Below are 18,254 nucleotides of genomic sequence, written 5' to 3'. Positions count from 1 at the left end.
GCTGTTAACCTTATGGGAGTTCGCTTGTGTGTTATTTGTCATGTTTCCCTTGCTGCTTTCAATAATTTTTCTTTGTCTTTATTTTTTGCCAGTTTGATTACTATGTGTCTCGGCGTGTTTCTCCTTGGGTTTATCCTGTATGGGACTCACTGCGCTTCCTGGACTTGGGTGGCTATTTCCTTTCCTATGTTAGGGAAGTTTTTGGTTATAATCTCTTCAAATATTTTCTCTGGTCCTTTCTTGCTCTCTTCTCCTTCTGCGACCCCTATAATGCAAATGTCGTTGTGTTTAATGTTGTCCCAGAGGTCTCTTAGGCTGTCTTCATTTATTTTCATTCTTTTTTCTTTATTCTGTTCCACAGCAGTGAATTCCACCATTCTGCCTTCCAGGTCACTTATCCATTCTTCTGCCTCAGTTATTCTGCTATTGATTCCTTCTAGTGTAGTTTTCATTTCAGTTATTTTATTGTTCATCTCTGTTTCTTTGTTCTTTAATTCTTCTAGGTCTTTGTTAAACATTTCTTGAGTCTTCACGATCTTTGCCTCCATTCTTTTTCTGAGGTCCTGGATCATCTTCACTATCATTATTCTGAATTCTTTTTCTGGAAGGTTGCCTATCTCCACTTCATTAAGTTGTTTTTCTGGGGTTTTATCTTGTTCCTTCATCTGTTACATAGCCTTCTGCCTTTTCATCTTGTCTATTTCTCTGTGAATGTGGTTTTTGTTCCATAGGCTGCAGGATTGTAGCTCTTCTCGCTTCTCTCTACCCTTTAAAATTGAAGATTTTTGAGAGGAGAGCACACTGGTGGAAGTTAATTTACCCTGTAAATCTAAAGTTTATTGTTAGGTTCCTTGAATCATAGTAACACAACAAAATAAAGATTTCATGAGTTCAGTCATTTTATTCAATATAATGAAAATCATAATATCAACATTTAAACTATTTATAAATTAATTTATTAAAAGAATTGGATACATCATGACTAAATAATGCACTCACAATTTTATATAATATATATTATATATTCAATTATTTCTAATATATATTATATTCAATTATATATAATATATTCAATTATATATATTATATATAATATACACATTCATCTATATATTGACATATCAATATACATATTTCACATTTTATATATATATATAAAGTCTCATATAGTTCCTGTAGCCTGTTTAGAGGCATGCTACTTTTATTTCCACCTTCTTTATCATTCTATTTTAATTTCACTTGGTTCATAAATTCACTAATATTAGAGAAAAACAATGAGAAGTAATTTTTCTTACTAAAGGATTCTTGCCTGAAGTATTCATCCATAAAATTCCTCCATAATGAGCAACTGTGCACACTTTTGTGAGATGGGGTTTGATCTGCTCAAATCCAACATAGCTCAACTATAGGTGTCTGCAGACACTGACTGTGGATGGCATCAGGCTTGCATCAAAGGAGAGTAGTCTCTGTGTTTTATAACTCCAGGACCATGGCATTTAATGGTTTGAATGACACACAAGGCAGGCTGAGCACCCTTGTTTAACTCTGAGCCCTCCTTTGGATAGGAACACGAAGGGATTGAAGTAAGGCATAAACCTCTGAGGAAAACATGGGAGCAGACACTGAGAGAAAAACATCTGGAGATGGCCAAATGGTGACTGGTACAGTGGCCTGGAAAAAACTCACGCTACCCTGGCTGTAGGGGGAACCAACAGCATGCTGGTGCTGATGTTTACTGCAAGGGCCCAGAAAGGGCCAGAGCTGGGGCCGTGCAATGGGGCCCAGCATGAGGTTGAGGGGTCCCCACATCTGAGAGTGGGCTAACTGTCTTTTTAAGAAGCAGTTATACCCTGGTCATCACCCCTGCCCTTGTCCAGAAAAGGATTATCTTTTTCCCCCCAGCTCTACGAAAGTTGACCTCAGGAGCACCCTGCAAAACTAAGAGGTGAAGGTATAACCTCTGCATGAATGGTGGGCTGTGCACCTCCACACCCAGCACATTGGCCAAGCTGAAACCCCCTGGGCACAAGGTTGCAGGATTCCTGGGGTCAAACTTCTGGATACCACACTCTGCAGTCTCCAACCAGACCATCTAGCCGTGAAGCTCACTGTTGACTTGACTCTCATGTGTGCAGCAAAAGCCAGCCACCAGACACATGTGGAAAGCAACTAACAAGAAACATGGAGCCCCTGTTAACAAATAGGAAAGGGGGTACTTGGGAGTAAAGATGTGAGGGAGCTAAAAACATGGAACAAAACTGTAATTGCATCCAGTAATATAGGAAAACATATACACTCTAGAAAAAGGAGTATTTATAGAAAAAGAGTCTTAGAATAATCATGACAGCAGAAATGAAAAATTTAGCATAGGGTTTAAAATATAAATTGATAAAATATTCCAGAAGGTGGAACAGAAAACAAAGAAGAAAAATAAGATAGAAAAGATTTTTAAAATAATAGATTAGACAAAACTACAATGAGGTATCACCTCACACCAGTCAGAATGTCCATCATCAAAAAATCTACAAACAATAAATGCTGGAGAGGGTGTGGAGAAAAGGGAACCCTCTTGCACTGTTGGTGGGAATGTAAATTGATACAGCCACTATGGAGAACAGTATGGAGGTTCCTTAAAAAACTAAAAATAGAACTACCATATGACCCAGCAATCCCATTAGTGGGCATATACCCTGAGAAAAACATAATTCAAAAAGAGTCATGTACCAAAATGTTCATTGCAGCTCTATTTACAATAGCCAGGACATGGAAGCAACCTAAGTGTCCATCTGCAGATGAATGGATAAAGATGTGGCACATATATACAATGGAATATTACTCAGCCATAAAAATAAATGAAATTGAGTTATTTGTAGTGAGGTGGGTGGACCTAGAGTCTGTCATACAGAGTGAAGTAAGTCAGAAAGAGAAAAACAAATATCTTATGCTAATACATATATATGGAATCTAAAAAAATTTTTTTTAAATGGTCATGAAGAACCTAGGGGCAAGACAGGAATAAAGACACAGACCTCCTAGATAATGGACTTGAGGATATGGGGAGGGGGAAGGGGAAGTTGGGGCAAAGTGAGAGAGTGGCATGGACACATATACACTACCAAAGGTAAAATAGATAGCTAGTGGGAAGCAGTCTCATAGCACAGGGAGATCAGCTCCGTGCTTTGCGACCACCTAGAGGGGTGGGATAGGGAGGGTGGGAGGGAGGTAGACGCAAGCGGGAAGAGATATGGGGACATAGGTATATGTATAACTGATTCACTTTGTTATAAAGCAGAAACTAACACACCATTGTAAAGCAATTATACTCCAATAAAGATGTTAAAAAAAATAGATTAGATAAGTCAAATCCCCAGGATGTGGACATGAAACCCCCTGACAACAATTGTGCATTAGGCCTGGCCAGCAACCAGGTTGGAGCAGATGAGCAGTGCTCCAGAGGATATCTTTAAAAAATAAAAAAGAAATTATTTATAAAGTATCTGACATGAATGGGCAGAATGGGAGGATATTTACACATCTGAAGAAGAGGTTGGAAATGTTTTCATGATAGAAATATAGATAACTAAGCAAATTAAATTAAAATGAGGTAATTATCCTCAAGAACATCAAAATTTTCATGTAAAGAAAATAGTATTCCAGTGCATTGTATGACTCAACTAAAACAATATTGTTCACAGAGTCACAGTGAAAATGTTGGCTATGGATTGAAACTGAGATAAGCTGTCTGGCAGTGTCTCACACATGAAACACGGATTCATCATGTGATCTAGCAATTCCGCTCTGTGGCACAAACCCAAGATAAATGAAGCTTGAGGTCCACAGAAAACCTTGTACACAGCTCCTCACAGCAGATTTATTCATAATAGTCAAATGGGTGGGAACCATTCAAATGTCCAGCAACTGATGAACGGATCAATAAAAGGGGTCAATCCATATAAGAAAATATTATCCAGCAATTAAAAATATGAAGTACTGACACATTATAACATACATGAACCTTGGAAACATGCTGAGTGAAAGAAGCCATTCACAAAAGACCAGTACTTCCCTGGTGGCGCAGTGGTTAGGAATCCACCTGCCAGTGCAGGGGACACAGGTTCGAGCCCTGGTCTGGGAAGACCCCACATGCCACGGAGCAACTGGGCCTGTGCGCCACAACTACTGAGGCTGCACTCTAGAGCCCGCAAGCCACAACTACTGAGGTCTGTGTGCCTAGAGCCCACGGTCTGCAACAAAGAGAAGCCACCACTCGCTGCAACTAGAGAAAGCCTGCGCACAGCAACGGAGACCAAAAGCAGCCAAAAATTAATTAATTAATTAAAAAAAAACAAAAGACCACGTATTATATGATTCCATTTTATGCAAAATATCCAAAATAGGGAAAGCTACAGGTACAAAGTAGATTAGTGGTTGTCCGCAGCTGGGAGAGTGAGGTGGGGGATGGGAAGTGACAGCTAAGGGGTGCAGGCTTTCTTTGGAGAATAGTAAAAATATTCTAAAATTGATCATGTTGATAGTTACACAACTCAAAGTTGTGTACTAAGTGTACACTTTACATGACTGAATCACCAGAGTGTGAATTATATCTCAATAAACCTGTTTGGTTTTTTTTTAAGTTAAGACATAAACATTTTGGGAGACTGGGAGAGGCATGGAAGAGAACTAATCTCCATTTTCCATTAGAGGAAGTCAGTAGATAATAATCAAAACTGAAAAATCAAGCAATAACAGTAAAAACAAACATGAAGTCAGTAATGACATAAGCATCTAAGACTGTTGCAAGTGGAAGCTTCCAGAGAGTAAAAATTGGGGTGGGACAAGGGAAAATCATGTTTCCTTATAAACATGGAAATGTTTCTTTTTAAATTACACTCGTATAACTTTGATAAAAGTAAACAATAGAATTAAGTAATAGTAATCATCTGGTCCAACCCTCTTACTTTGTAGATGACAAAACAGAGATCCAGGAAGTAAGTGATTTTCTCACAGTGATACAAATGGTTAGCTGCACAGTTCAGATGAGATCCCAGCTCCCAATTCCTAACCAATCATCTACTATAACCCCTTCTGAATGAAGATTTAGACAGCTTCTCACATAGACAGAAAATTCCTTGGGTGCGCTGGAGATGTTTCCTGAGGGAGACACCTTCTCTGAGATGTGCTCCATGGTGACAGCAGTTGGTATGATCTTCCTGGCAAGCTTGATTAGGGCATGACCCTGGGAACCTGGAAAGGCCCAGCACTTCCCAGGGTGGACATCCGGCTGGAAAGAAAACACTGCATTAATCTTTTATCTGCTTATATAAATCCACTCCTACAATGTTGGCCAGCTAATCACTATTGACCAAAGAACTTGCTTATGCCTATAATATGAAGGCACTGTGTGGGATGTATCAAACAGGAAAGCTTCCATGATACCCATAGTTTTGGTTGTGCTGATGTCAATCAGAGCCTTTTATTGTGTGAGTATGTTTTCTTTCATTGCTCTAACTAGACTGTAAGTTGCTACAGGCAGCTAGTTGGTATGAGTGGTGAAGGCACTGGTGAAGACAGTGCTGGTGGTGGTAATGAAGAGGATGGTGGCAGTCACTGTGGTGACAATGATGGCAGGTGATGATGGTGATGGTGGTGGTGATGGTAGTAGTGGTGATGATAATGGTGGTGATAGCGAAGCTGGCTATACTGGTGGTAAGGAAGAAAGATGATGTCTACCATTTTCTAGATCTAGACTGTACTCTGGAGTGAGATCTATACATTTGCCACTGAAGGTATTTCTAAACTGGAAATAAATTCAGGTGTGTAGTTATAGTTAAGAAGAACTGTACTGTCAGTTGGTGTCTAATGCCTTTTGAATTGAACTGAAATGATAGTGAAAATCTTACTTGGAAATTTCTCCTATTATAATTGGACTTTATAAAAATGTGTTGGCCTGAACAGCACATAGCACAGTACTTGCACTTAGGGGTCATGCATCTTCAACAAGTGTTTGTTGAGTGACTGAAGTTTTCAGTGGAAAAGGAAGACCACAGAATCAACTTAAAGAAAAGATATGGAATGTGTATGTTTTATTTGAGAAGTACATACTGTAGTTCACTGATCTTAGAATAATAAATAATTATTAATTAATTAATTAATCATAGTTCATTGCCCATAAGTAGGAAATATTTCACGTACTTTGATGACTGTAAAAATGCAAGAGTACAGTTTCAGTTTCCCTGACAAGTTCAGAGTTGTTGCCATTTCAGACATTAAAATTTTTCCTGATAAGTGATAGGAACAGAATGCTAAAATATAAACAGGTTATTTTAAATCTAGCTTTTACCTGGAGAATGATATCTGGAGGCATTTCATAATTTAAGAACCCAATCCCATGCCAGTAGAGTTTTGCTTTATTATTTTTGTAACTTTCTGAGGTCCCAGCTTCAAGAACAGAGGCTCCTGAAATTATAAAATAATTTTTAAAATTAAAAAATCACACAATTCAAAACACCATTTAGATTTTAATGTTGTTGGGAAACTATTACTGGGCAACTTACAAATAAGGTAAAATTCATACCAGGAAACTGATAAGAAAAATATGACTCTCAGCTTTCACTACCACTGAAATTTTGTCACTTTGAGAAAACCATTCTTACTCTGTGTGGTTTCACAAAACTTTTGGAACTGATATTACAATAAAAAATTGAAATCTGGAGCAATTGATTTAGACATGGAAATATTATGTGTACTGTATTTATTAGCTAAGGAGACATATGGATCCCCATACTTCAACAAGTCATGTGATAAATAAGCCCAATTCAATCAAAAACAAAAGCAGAATGACCAGCAATGTCATAAATGTACTAACAAGTTGTATTCATAACAGCCATTCTGAAGATTTATTGAGCTTTCATTTTAATCAAAGAAATATAAAATATACTCATCAAATATTATCCCTCAGGTTACTTCATTTGAGAAGCAAATGTATCTGATACATAAGAAATAAAGAAAATGCAAATCACTTCCTTAAATTCCATCTGGATATCACAATACAACATTAAAAAGACACATACGTGGTGAATATCAGATCGCCAGTGCCTTTTCTAAGATGGTAGGATTTGAAATAGTGAATGTACCCAGGGATGCAGGACTTAGCAAGTAGAAACACAAGATTCCCAGTTAAATTTTAATTTTACATAAACTATGAATAACCTTTTAGTACAGTTACGTCCCATACAATATCTGGGACATATACTAAAAAATTGTTTGCTGTTTACCTGAAACTCAAATTTCACTGAGCACCCTTTATTTTACCTGGCAACCCTGTGAGTACCTTGTTTTTGAGTGCTGATATGGTCTGCTTGGTCAATGAATTTTCCTGCTGGGCTGACTGGTTGGACAGGAATTAAACTTCCACATACTGATGTGAGGACTGACCCCACCCCAGCCATAATCTAGTTCAGAAAACGCTAATTGTGGCAGGTAGGGTTTTTAAGTAATTCAAATTCACTTTTCTCATTCTCATTTTTTAAGTTTCTATTCAGCTTTATTGAGATATACATACTACCCAATTTACTCATTTAAAGTGTACAATTCAGTGGTTTTTAGCATATTCACAGAGTTGCACAACCACGACCGCAATCAACATTAGAACACTTTCAATCAGCACCCAAAGAAACCCTATTGCACTCAGCGGTCACTCCCCCGAACCCCACCTCATCCCTAGGCAATCACTGACCTACTTGCTATCTACATTTGCCTATTCTGGACCTTCTCTCTTGCTGTCTCTTTGTAGTCAATCGCAGTAGTAGCCTTTTGAATATGGCTACTTTCACTTAGCACAATTGATACATTTGAGCTTCCTGGCAGGTATAATGAATGTGTTCCTTCTTATTGCTGAGTAACATTCCACCATATGGATACATCACAACTAGCTATTCCTTCATCTATTTCCAGTTTTGGTGACAATGAATAAAGTTGCTGTAGACATTCTCAGACAGGTTTTATTGTGAACATAAGTTTAAACTTCTCTTAGGTAAATATTGATACATAGAGGTGGAATTGCTGGCTCATACATGTTATGTTTAACTTCATAAGAAATTGTCAAATGTCATACCCTAGTGAAGTAAGTCAGACAGAGAAAGACAATTATTGTATGTTTTCACTTATATGTGGAATCTAAATAATAAAATGAGTGAGTGACTATAACAAAACAGAAACAGACTCATTGATACAAAAGAGCAAACTAGTGGTTACCAAAGGGGAGAGGGCTGGGGGGAGGGGCAAGATAGGGGAAGGGGATTAAGAAGTGCAAACTACGAGGTATAAAATAAATAAGATACAAGGATATAATGCACAGCACTGGGAATATAACCAATATTTTATATGTAATGACTTTAAATGGAGTATAAGCTATAAAAATATTGAATGACTGTGTTGTACACCTGAAACTAATGCAACATTGTAAATCAACTATATTTCAATTTCAAAAAAAAAAAGAAAGAAAGAAATTGGCAAATGGTTTTCCAAAAATGGCTGTACCACCGTTACATTCTCTCCAGCCCCGTGTAAGAGTTCTGCTTGCTTTCCATTGCTGCCGCCATTTCACGCGTCAGGTTTTGTTTGTTTGCTGTTCTAATGGGTATATCTACATTTCACTCATGGATACTAATGATGAGCATTTTTTCATGTGCTTTTTTGACATGTATATATCTTCTTTGATGAGGTGGCTTTCAAATCGTTTGCTCACTTTTTATTGGATTGGCTGTTTTCTTACCATTGAAATTTGAGTGTTTATAAATTGTGGGTATAAGTCCTTTGTCAAGTATTTGGTTTGCAATCCTGTCTCCCAGCCTGTGAATTGTCTTTTCATTCTCTTCAATGGCTTTTTCCAAGCAGAAGTTTTAAATTTAGATGAAGTCCAAATTATCCATTCTTTTCTTTTTCCGGATCACATTTTGGGTATTGTGTCTAAGAAATCTTTTCCCAACTCAAAGTCACAAAAACTTTCTCTTATTTTTTCTTCTAGAAGTTTTATAGTTTTAAGCTTTATATTTAGATCATACTTTTTACATTTAACGCATTTTGAGTTAACTTTTGTAAGGTGTGAGCCAAGGTTTATTTTTGCATACGAATGTCCAACTCTTCCAGCACCATCAACTTGCTTTTTCTCCTTTGTCAAAAGTTAATTAGTGTGGGACTATTTCTGGACTTTTTATTATGTTTCATTAATTTAATCGACATCACATTCTCTCATTACTGTAACTTTATAGTAAGCTTTCAAATCAGTGTGAGTCCTCCAAATTTGTTCTTCTTTTCAAAACTGTTTTGGCTATTTTAGAAAGAGCTTATAGATTTCTACAAACAATCATGCTGAGATTTTGACTGGGATTGTGTTGAATCAATAGACTGGTTAGGAAGAATTGCCATCTTACCAATATTGGTGCCTCTAATACACAACTTGGAAGATCTGTCCACTTTTTTAGGTCTTCTGTTATTTCTTTCATTAGTGGTTTTTTGTTTTTGTTTTTTTTTTTTTGCTTTTAGCATGTTTTTCACTGCTGTTGTGAATAAGACTGTTTTTAAAATTTATTTTTCCAATTTCTTATTACTAGCATCTAAAAATTATATATATACAGTTGAACTTACTAACTTCACTTATTAGTTCTAGTAGATTTTTTGATGATTCTCTACATAAATCATCATGTTGTCTGTGAATACGGAGTTTTTTATTTCTTCCTCTCCAATTTGCTTGCTTCTTTCTTCTTTCCCTCTCTTCCCCTCCCCACCCCCACTCTTCCCTCCCCTTCTCTCTCTGATTCTTGTCTTAATTTACTGTTAGGAATTCTAGTACAGTGTTGACTAGGACAGAGTATAGTTCTTTCATCTTCTTAGTTAAATTTATTCCTAGGCATTTTATTCTTTCTGGTGCAATTGTAAATGGAGTTGTTTTCTTTATTTCTGTTTCTGATAATTTGTTATTAGTGTATAGAAATGCAGCAGATTTTTATGTATTAATTTTGTATCCTGCAACTTTACTGAATTCATTTATTGGTTGTAATAGTTTTTTGGTAGAGTCTTTATGGTTCTCTGTATATAGTATCATGTCATCTGCAAATAGCGACAGTTTTATTTCTTTTTCTCCCATTTGGATACCTTTTACTTCTTTTTCTTCTCTGATTGCTGTGGCTGGGACTACCAATACTACATTGAACAAAAATGGTGAGAGTAGGCATCTTTGTCTAGATCCTGATCTTAGAGGGAAGTGCTCAGCTTTTCACTGTTGAGTATGACGTTAGCTCTGAGTTTGTCACATATGGCTTTATTATGTTGAGGTGTGTTCCCTCTGTACATACTTTGTCTTTTTTTAGTGGTTGCTCTGGCAATCTTAATACACATAACTAACCTTTCAAAGTCAATTTAGAGCTAATATTTTACCAAGAGGTCCCTTTAACTTCACCTATTGACCTTTCCTTAAGAGTTGTCCATCTACATATATTAAAACCCCATCAGCTAATGTTATAATTTTTCTTTTCAACAGTCATACCTATTTTAAAGAACTTAAGAAAATTGTCTCATAGTTATAGATATTTGTCTTATCTGTTGTTCTTTCTTCTTTCCTGAAGTTCCAAGTTTCATTTTGGTGTCATTTCCCTTAGCCCTGAAGAACTTCCTTTAGCAGATCTGTTGACAAAGAAGTCCCTTGGTTTCCCTTCATCTAAGAATGACTTCATTTCACCCTCATTCTCTTTTTGTTTTTTTTTTAATTTGGTTGCACTGGGTCTTGGTTGTGGCAGGTGGGCTCCTTAGTTGCAGCACACTGGCTCCTTAGTTGTGGCATGTGAACTCTTGGTTGCAGCATGCATGTGGGATCTAGTTCCCTGACCAGGGATTGAACCTGGGCCCCCTGAATCGGGAGCATGGAGTCTTAACCACTGCGCCACCAGGGAAGTCCCTCATCCTCATTCTTAAAGGATATTTTTACTGGATCTGCATTGGCATTTCCTTTATTTCAGTGCTTTACAGTGTAGTTCTCCTCTCTTCTGGTCTCCTTGGTTTTCGATAAGAAATCTGCAGTCATTTGTATCATTATTCTCCCATATTAATGTGTGTGTTTTGTTCCTCTAGCTGCTTTCAAGACTTCCTCATCTTTGGTTTTGTGAAATTTATGATGTGTCTGGATATAGTTTTACTTGACTTTATCTTGTTTCTGATTTCCTCAGTTTCTTGACTCTATAAATTTACTTTTTTAACAAAATTTGGGATGTTTTCAGCTATTATTTCTTCAAATAAATTATTTTTCTGCATTTATCTCTTATTTGCTTCTGAAACTACAAGGATGAGAATGTTAGACCTTTTCATATATGTCCCATAGGTTTCTGAAGCTGTTTCATTTTTTTCAAAATTGTTTCCATTTTTTCCCACTTCTTCAGATTGGATAATTTCTACCGATCTTCAGTTTCACTAATTCTTTTCTCTTGTCATTGTCCTATTATTAAGCCCATATAATGAATTTTTTTCAGGTGTTGTATTTTCATTTCTCAAATTTTCATCTGGTTATTTTCTATAGTTTCTCTGTCTTGGCTGAGAGATCATATCTTTTCATTCATTTTAGCTGTACTTACCTTTACCACGTGAAGCCTAGTTACACTACCTGCCTTCAGAGTCTCTGTGTGATAATCCAACATCTGTGTCCTGATGGAGTGGGTTGGCATCTGCTGGTTCTCCTTCCCCTTGCAAGTTGGTCACATTTGCCTAGGTCTTGGTATGTCGACTAATTTTGAACTGTATCCTAGACATACTGAATATTATATTGTGAGACTCTGGGTGCTTTTGTTTGTTTCATCACACAATCAACCAGAAATGTTCAGACCATAAATGCCCCTCCTTTTCTATGGGAGGTGGTAACAATCTCAGTTCCATTTTCAGAGCCTTTACAATAGGCATGTTCTGCCCATGTGCCCCTCAGTGGACAGTCTAAGACCCGAGCTGTGGCTAAATCTTTGTCAAAATCTCAGAGCCGCTGCTGTGCTGCCGTGGGTCCATCTCCGTGAAAGAGAAGCTATGAGGCAAGCTGGCAGCAGGCCACACACATGAGGTCAGGGCGTCTGCTCTCCTGTCCGGCCTTCTCAAGCCTTCCTCCTACACTCTCTGGCCAACAGGACTATTTTGTTCTGGTTCTTTCTAGAACGGTGGAGTTTCTCTCATAATTTTAGTCACCCACCGCACTGTCACCACCTTGCGGCTCTGTCACTGCAGCTCAAGCCTCAGCTCAAGCTTTGAGAGAAAAGAAAAACAGTAAACTCACCCCCGCATGGGCCACATTTCCAGTCTTTTACTTCCCTCCACAATCTGCCTTCTTTTGTTTACTTTTCATCATACTCAGGTAGCTGCTTTTTATATTTTGTCCAACTCTTTTAGTTGTATGTCATCAGCAGGGAAGAAAGGCTACCCTGGGCTTTTCTCCATCTCATCCTAACCAGAAGCTGGCTGTGCATCATGCTAACATTTATTCAGAAGCCATAACATTTTCTGCCATTCCTTGTTTTACACAGGGTATCTACGGACCTTTGTCATTATGGTTTTTCCAAATGGAATTGCAAGTATATTTAACAGAATAGGAAGAAGGCATCAAAAGGCTGTATCAGAATGCTAAGACTCGGACTTCCCTGGTGGTGCAGTGGTTAAGAATCCGCCTGCCAACACAGGGGCCACAGGTTCGAGCCCTGGTCCAGGAGGATCCCACTTGCCACGGAGCAACTAAGCTCATGCACCATAACAACTGAGCCTGAGCTCTAGAGCCCGTTAACCACAACTACTGAGCCCACGTGCCACAACTACTGAAGCCCACGCACCTAGAGCCCATGCTCCACAACAAGAGAAGCCACCGCAATGAGAAGCCCGCACACCGCAACGAAGAGTAGACCCCGCTCGCCGCAACTAGAGAAAACCTGTGCACAGCAATGAAGACCCAATGCAGCCAAAAATAAATAAATAAATTTATGCCCAAGGAAACAAACAAAAAAAGCATTCTGTGAGTTACCTTCCCACCTTATTTAAGCTCATGCCTCTCAGGCTTCAGGGAATTCAAAGTCAGACGTCTGTCCTTTTGCTCTGTCTCTCAACACACACACACACACACACGCGTACGCGCACATGCGCGCACGCGCGCACACACACACACACACACACACGACTAATAATCATGCTGGTTCAAATGTTCTCTGCTCCATGCAGGACACAAATTTATTTCCGCAATATTAGTTTGGCTTTTGTCACTTGATAAAAATTAGTGCTCCTCTGTGTGCTTTGTATTTCCCCCCTCTTTCTCTTGCATCCTTTCCCCCTCCTCCCTCCCACCCCCCCCCAATGCTTCACTGAGCACATGGTCATACACTGCCACAGGCAGGGGCTTCTAGGCAATATTAAGATTAACGATTCACAGTCTAAGCACTTAAGAATATATTTTTGGAGGATACTAGGAACATTACATACAGTCTTGAGACACTATCACTTAATCGCTAATAATGCATTTAGATTAGTCATTAGTAGTCGTTTTAGTATATAGAGGATAGACTGTTATAATGCTTGTGACGCATCCCCAGCCTCCCTGTGCAGGTGCACCTTCTCTGTGGTGCTTTTGCCTACACATCTGCACTCACCCACAACCATTTCTATTCTCCTCTTTACTGTCTAGGTTTGTTAGTTTTTCCTCCCTCTCCAGTTACCAGATAGATAAACACAAGATAAAGAAACACAGAGGACATGGATGCTTTTGAAGCCTCGACTTTTTATATTGACCTTGTCACTCCTTTACTCACCTGCAGACTTAAGGGCGTAATCGGCCATCTGGACTTGATCTCCTCTCAACTTTTTAAGTACATAATTTACCAAGTTTGACATTTCCTGTACAAATTTTAAAAAGAGTTTCCTGTTAATCTCTGTCAACTGCTTGAGTTTTGACAATTTACTTTGTTGATTTGGACCCAAATTCCCTAATCTGCAAAATGATAACAACACTGAACATTGACCAAGCTGCAGGTGGAGCCCAGCACCGCATACAGATTCTTAACATCACCTTCCCAGGTCAGTGGGCTCGGTGTTTCTCAGGCAGCTGAGTTATCCAACCTGTGATGTTCGGCTGTTCACCAAGGCCACAGAGCAAGGCTGGACTTAAGCCCCTCCTGAAGGCCTGACAACTACTCCATCATGCTGTCACGGTGGGGCAGTCAAATGCGGATGCGTGTGACCTGCTGGGTGCCCCTTATAGTGTCTCTGCTTAATAATAAAGACTTGAATGTTCTGTAAATATTTGGTTAAATATATATATATATATATATATATTTTTTTTTTTTTTTTGAAGCTTGTGGGATCTTAGTTCCCCAACCCAGGATCGAACCTGTGCCCCCTGCAGTGGAAGTGCAGATTCCTAACCACTGGACCGCCAGGGAATTCCCTGTAGGTATTTGGGGATCAAGGCAGTTTACATAGAGTACGTGATTGCTTGTGTGAGAAATTATTCATCATTTGGATTAATATTGGGTTCTTGAGGATGTTCTGAGTCTAGAAAAGCAAGTGTCCTGAGAGAACATAACAGTCTGAGTTCTAACTGAGGAAGCACTTTGTCCCAGGGCCGTGGCAGTGGGGGCCTTGAGGCAGTGGTGGTCAGTGTCAGCTTTCTGTGTCTTTCAAAAAGCAGAACCTAAGGAAAGGAAAGAAGCTAGTGCTAATAAGGGGGGAGAAGAGGCAAAACCAATCTCTTTGGTCTTCATCATAATGTTGCCCGACCTGGTGCTAAGTAGGTCAAATACACGAGCTTTAGGTCCCTGAATAAAAATATTTTACTATTTGAGTATTTGTGTATGGACTTTCAGAGACTATCATTTCTAAATGAGCTTTTGTTTGTCTTCTTTTGTTTTTAACTGCAAAATAAGACAGAATCTGTTACTTATTTGGGTGGGAAGTCAGTTTTCTTGAAATACAAAATCTTCCCTGTGACACAGCAATTATGAAAAAGTGTGTTTCCAGGGGCAAGCTTTAGTGAATGTAAGCTACTGCCGGGGAAGAATTTTCAAGAGGACACAGACCACACCCCAGCTGTCACACCATTCCCCACTCACGTAAGCTGTGGATGTGACAACTGAAGTTCGGACGAGCCCCGCCTCCCTGCCAATGCCCACATCACCTCGTCCACAACTTCAGTGTGGTCCCAGCCTTCAGCGGAGTCTCCATCTGCAGTCCAGCTGTAACTGTGCAGACCATCCCGTATATCTCTAAGTAAGGCCTTCAGAACATCTATTTCTTCAATTAAAAATAGAATTTCACGTAAGTTGTTTTCCAAAGTCTGGCTTTCCTTCCTGTGAATGGAGACCCTCACTGTGAAAGGAGGAAGCGTTGGGCTCCCTGCTGCCCCCCAGGGCTGGGCTTCAGGGCCAGCAAAACAAAGAGGTGCTTTACGTTGCAGAAGAGAGAAACCCCAAGTGAGGGGCGCTCAGGAGATGCCCCTTCGTCTAAAGCACTGCCCTTCCCTACATGTGAAAAGCAAAGGCTTTCAGGGAAGCTGTCCTGAGGACATCCCAGGGCTTGGGGCGTGCTCTGTGTAGGCACATCCCATCCCTCCCTTAGTGAGTGCAGCCACCCTGACCTGAGCTGGGTGATCTCACAGTGTGGATCTTAAATCCCCCTCTCACTTCCTTAGGATGGGGAACACCTTGTACTTTGAGTGGGGTACAGAGCTGGAGATTCCCAGACAAGCCCTGAGACTCTGTGGACCAGCCTCGGGTGGGCGAGGCAGGGGGCTGGAGGATCCAGCCATGGGTGGAGGTGGGGGGCAGCTGCCTTTCACCAGCTCCAGGGTGCAAGATTTTACTTTCCAAGTATGGACTCTGCTACTTGTACAGTTTGAAACTTATTAGAAAGAATAAGAAAATGTCAAGCCAATGGGTATTTCTTTATGCTGAAAAAAATGGAAGCACTACTTATCCAGTATTTTCTCCCAATTTGTGAAAAAATATAAAATTTTGAAGAAATAAAACCTTAAATTTTGGTGTGTTTGTAACAGTTTTTATTCCATGCAAAAACATTGTTACAAAACAATTTTGTGTCCCACTGCACTTCCCAGATCAGTAAACATATTTTAGAATTATTTTAATGGCTTCATAATTCTCCATTCCACATGTTTAACCTTCGACCTGTTTTTCTCATCTTGGTTGTTTCCTTTTTTAAAAAAATAATAAATAATATTGAAAGCACCTCCCATTGTATATTTCCTTAAAGAATGATCCACAGAAGTAGAAATTAGTTTTATAATTTTACAAAAGCATTTCAGTGTTTGGACCCACACCAGAAAGTCCCACACATGAGAACATCTCACTCACTTTAAAAGTTCCAGTTGCTCTTTTGGCATTCGAAGCCTGGCCTGAAAAAAACAAAACAAAACAAAACAAAATCATTCCAAATCCTGCCTACTCAGGTGGAGTTATTTTTCCTATTTGTAAAGGGGAAGGAAATCACACTGCCACCCTCGATAGAGACGTGTGGCAAGTGGGACCCACAGCCTCTAAGACACCTGCATCTTCCTGCAAATATTTATATTTAGAGGAGATGCGGAGGCATCCAGACCTGAGGTTTGTTCCTGTAAAGAGTGAGGGGCATCCCCTTTCTCTGTAAGGAAGCCAATGGCTGGATTCCATTAGCATGCCATCAAACACATTGCAGGCCCCTACCTCATGCCGGCAGGGTGTCCCAACAGGACCGTCTCACGTTTGATCAGGGGGTGCCCAGCCAGGCTGACGACGTTGCTGCCGTTTAGGATGCACATGGGGCATGGCAGAGGAGGTCCACATGGGACAGCGGACAGAGGGTCTGCTCCCAGGCTGCAGCCCCTGCCCACCCAGCTTCCTTCTGCCAGCTCCTCTGTGTGCGAAGTTCCACGAACCTCGTGGGTTCCAGGCTCCCCACCAATGGCTGCAAACCCAGAAGATTAAAATGACAGAAGTGGATTCTCTTACAGCCCTAGAGGCCAGAAGTCTGAGATCAGGGTGTCAGCAGGGCCACACTTTCCTCTGAGGCTCAAGAGAGATTCCATTTCTTGCTTCTTCCACCTTCTGGAGGCTCCCGGGCTTGCTGTGGCTGCACTGTCCCCACACGCCCTTCTCCCCTAGGTGCTTCTCCTCTGTGTGTCTCTTATCAGCTGTGTGACACGTGTCAATGGGTTTAGGGCCCATCTGGGAAATCCAGGATGACTTCATCTCAGGAGCCCTAATTACATCTGCAGAGACTCTTTTTTCCAAATAAGGGTTCCATGCACAGGTTCTGGGGGTCAGGCCATGAAATAGCTTCTTGGGGGTCACTTTCAACCCACTGCAGTGACCAACCATGAGTTATCAGGGAAATAATGTTCCATCCTTCTCAACGGACAAGTTTGCTTTTTTGTTTCAAAGACTCTGACTTCCCATCAGTTTGCTCTGCCCAAATGGTGCAAGGCAGGAGGGACATCTCATCCACACTGTTGTGTGACAATGGAGTGGAGTGGAACACAGCACGCCACACAGTAAGCAATTACCTCGCTTTTGTTTTTCTGCTGAGCAATTTAATTTTAAAAAATATTTTATTGGAGTATTGTTGTTTTACAATGTTGTGTTAGTTTCTGCTGTGCAGCAAAGTGAATCAAATTATACATATACATATATCCCCTCTTTTTTGGATTTCCTTCCCATTTAGGTCACCACAGAGCACTGAGTAGAGATCCCTGTGCTAAATGGCAGGTTCTCATTAGTGGACAATTTAATTTCTTATAGGCTCTCCTCAACATTTTTATTTTGATGTGGATGTGGATGTGGGAGCTTATTTTTGGTAGGGAGAAATTCTTATTTCTAGTTTTTCAGTTTCTGTTTGAATAGGTTTCCTGTCGGTAGAGGCAGTGTGTTGCACTTCTGTTACTTTTTTTCTGTTCTAACCTTAAAAGAACATACAGAAAATATGCCTTCATTAATTTGCCGATAAATAAATTTGAGAGTTCTTTGAAAGCTAACATATTCCGGATTTTTAAAAGCATTTTTATTTGCCTCATTTCCAAAAGGATTTTAGGTGGCTTCCACTATAGGAGCAAATATAGTATAAAAAGCCATCAGACCAGGGCTTCCCTGGTGGCACAGTGGTTAAGAATCTGCCTGCCAATGCAGGGGACATGGGTTCCAGCCCTGGTCTGGGAAGATCCCACATGCCGCGGAGCAACTAAGCCTGTGTGCCACAGCTAC

The 18,254-nt window shown here is 39.8% G+C and overlaps 1 protein-coding gene across 1 annotated transcript in view; it reads right to left on the bottom strand.

The window, feature by feature from the left end:
- The window catches only part of SUN3 (Sad1 and UNC84 domain containing 3), a 39,812-nt gene that overhangs the window by 6,202 nt on the left and 15,356 nt on the right, over positions 1-18,254 (bottom strand). Inside the window, exons 4-8 of the mRNA XM_060305136.1 lie at positions 16,374-16,414; positions 15,182-15,353; positions 13,818-13,902; positions 6,341-6,456; positions 5,114-5,281 (exon numbers count right to left, since the gene is read on the bottom strand). Of these exons, the coding sequence (XP_060161119.1) occupies positions 5,114-5,281; positions 6,341-6,456; positions 13,818-13,902; positions 15,182-15,353; positions 16,374-16,414 (582 nt within the window). The remainder of the gene's footprint in view (positions 1-5,113; positions 5,282-6,340; positions 6,457-13,817; positions 13,903-15,181; positions 15,354-16,373; positions 16,415-18,254) is intronic.

This window comes from Globicephala melas, chromosome 9 (assembly GCF_963455315.2).
Source record: "Globicephala melas chromosome 9, mGloMel1.2, whole genome shotgun sequence".
Classification (NCBI taxonomy): Eukaryota; Metazoa; Chordata; class Mammalia; order Artiodactyla; family Delphinidae; genus Globicephala; species Globicephala melas.
Note: the sequence above shows the minus strand (reverse complement) of the source record. Positions and strands in the feature narration are given on the sequence as shown.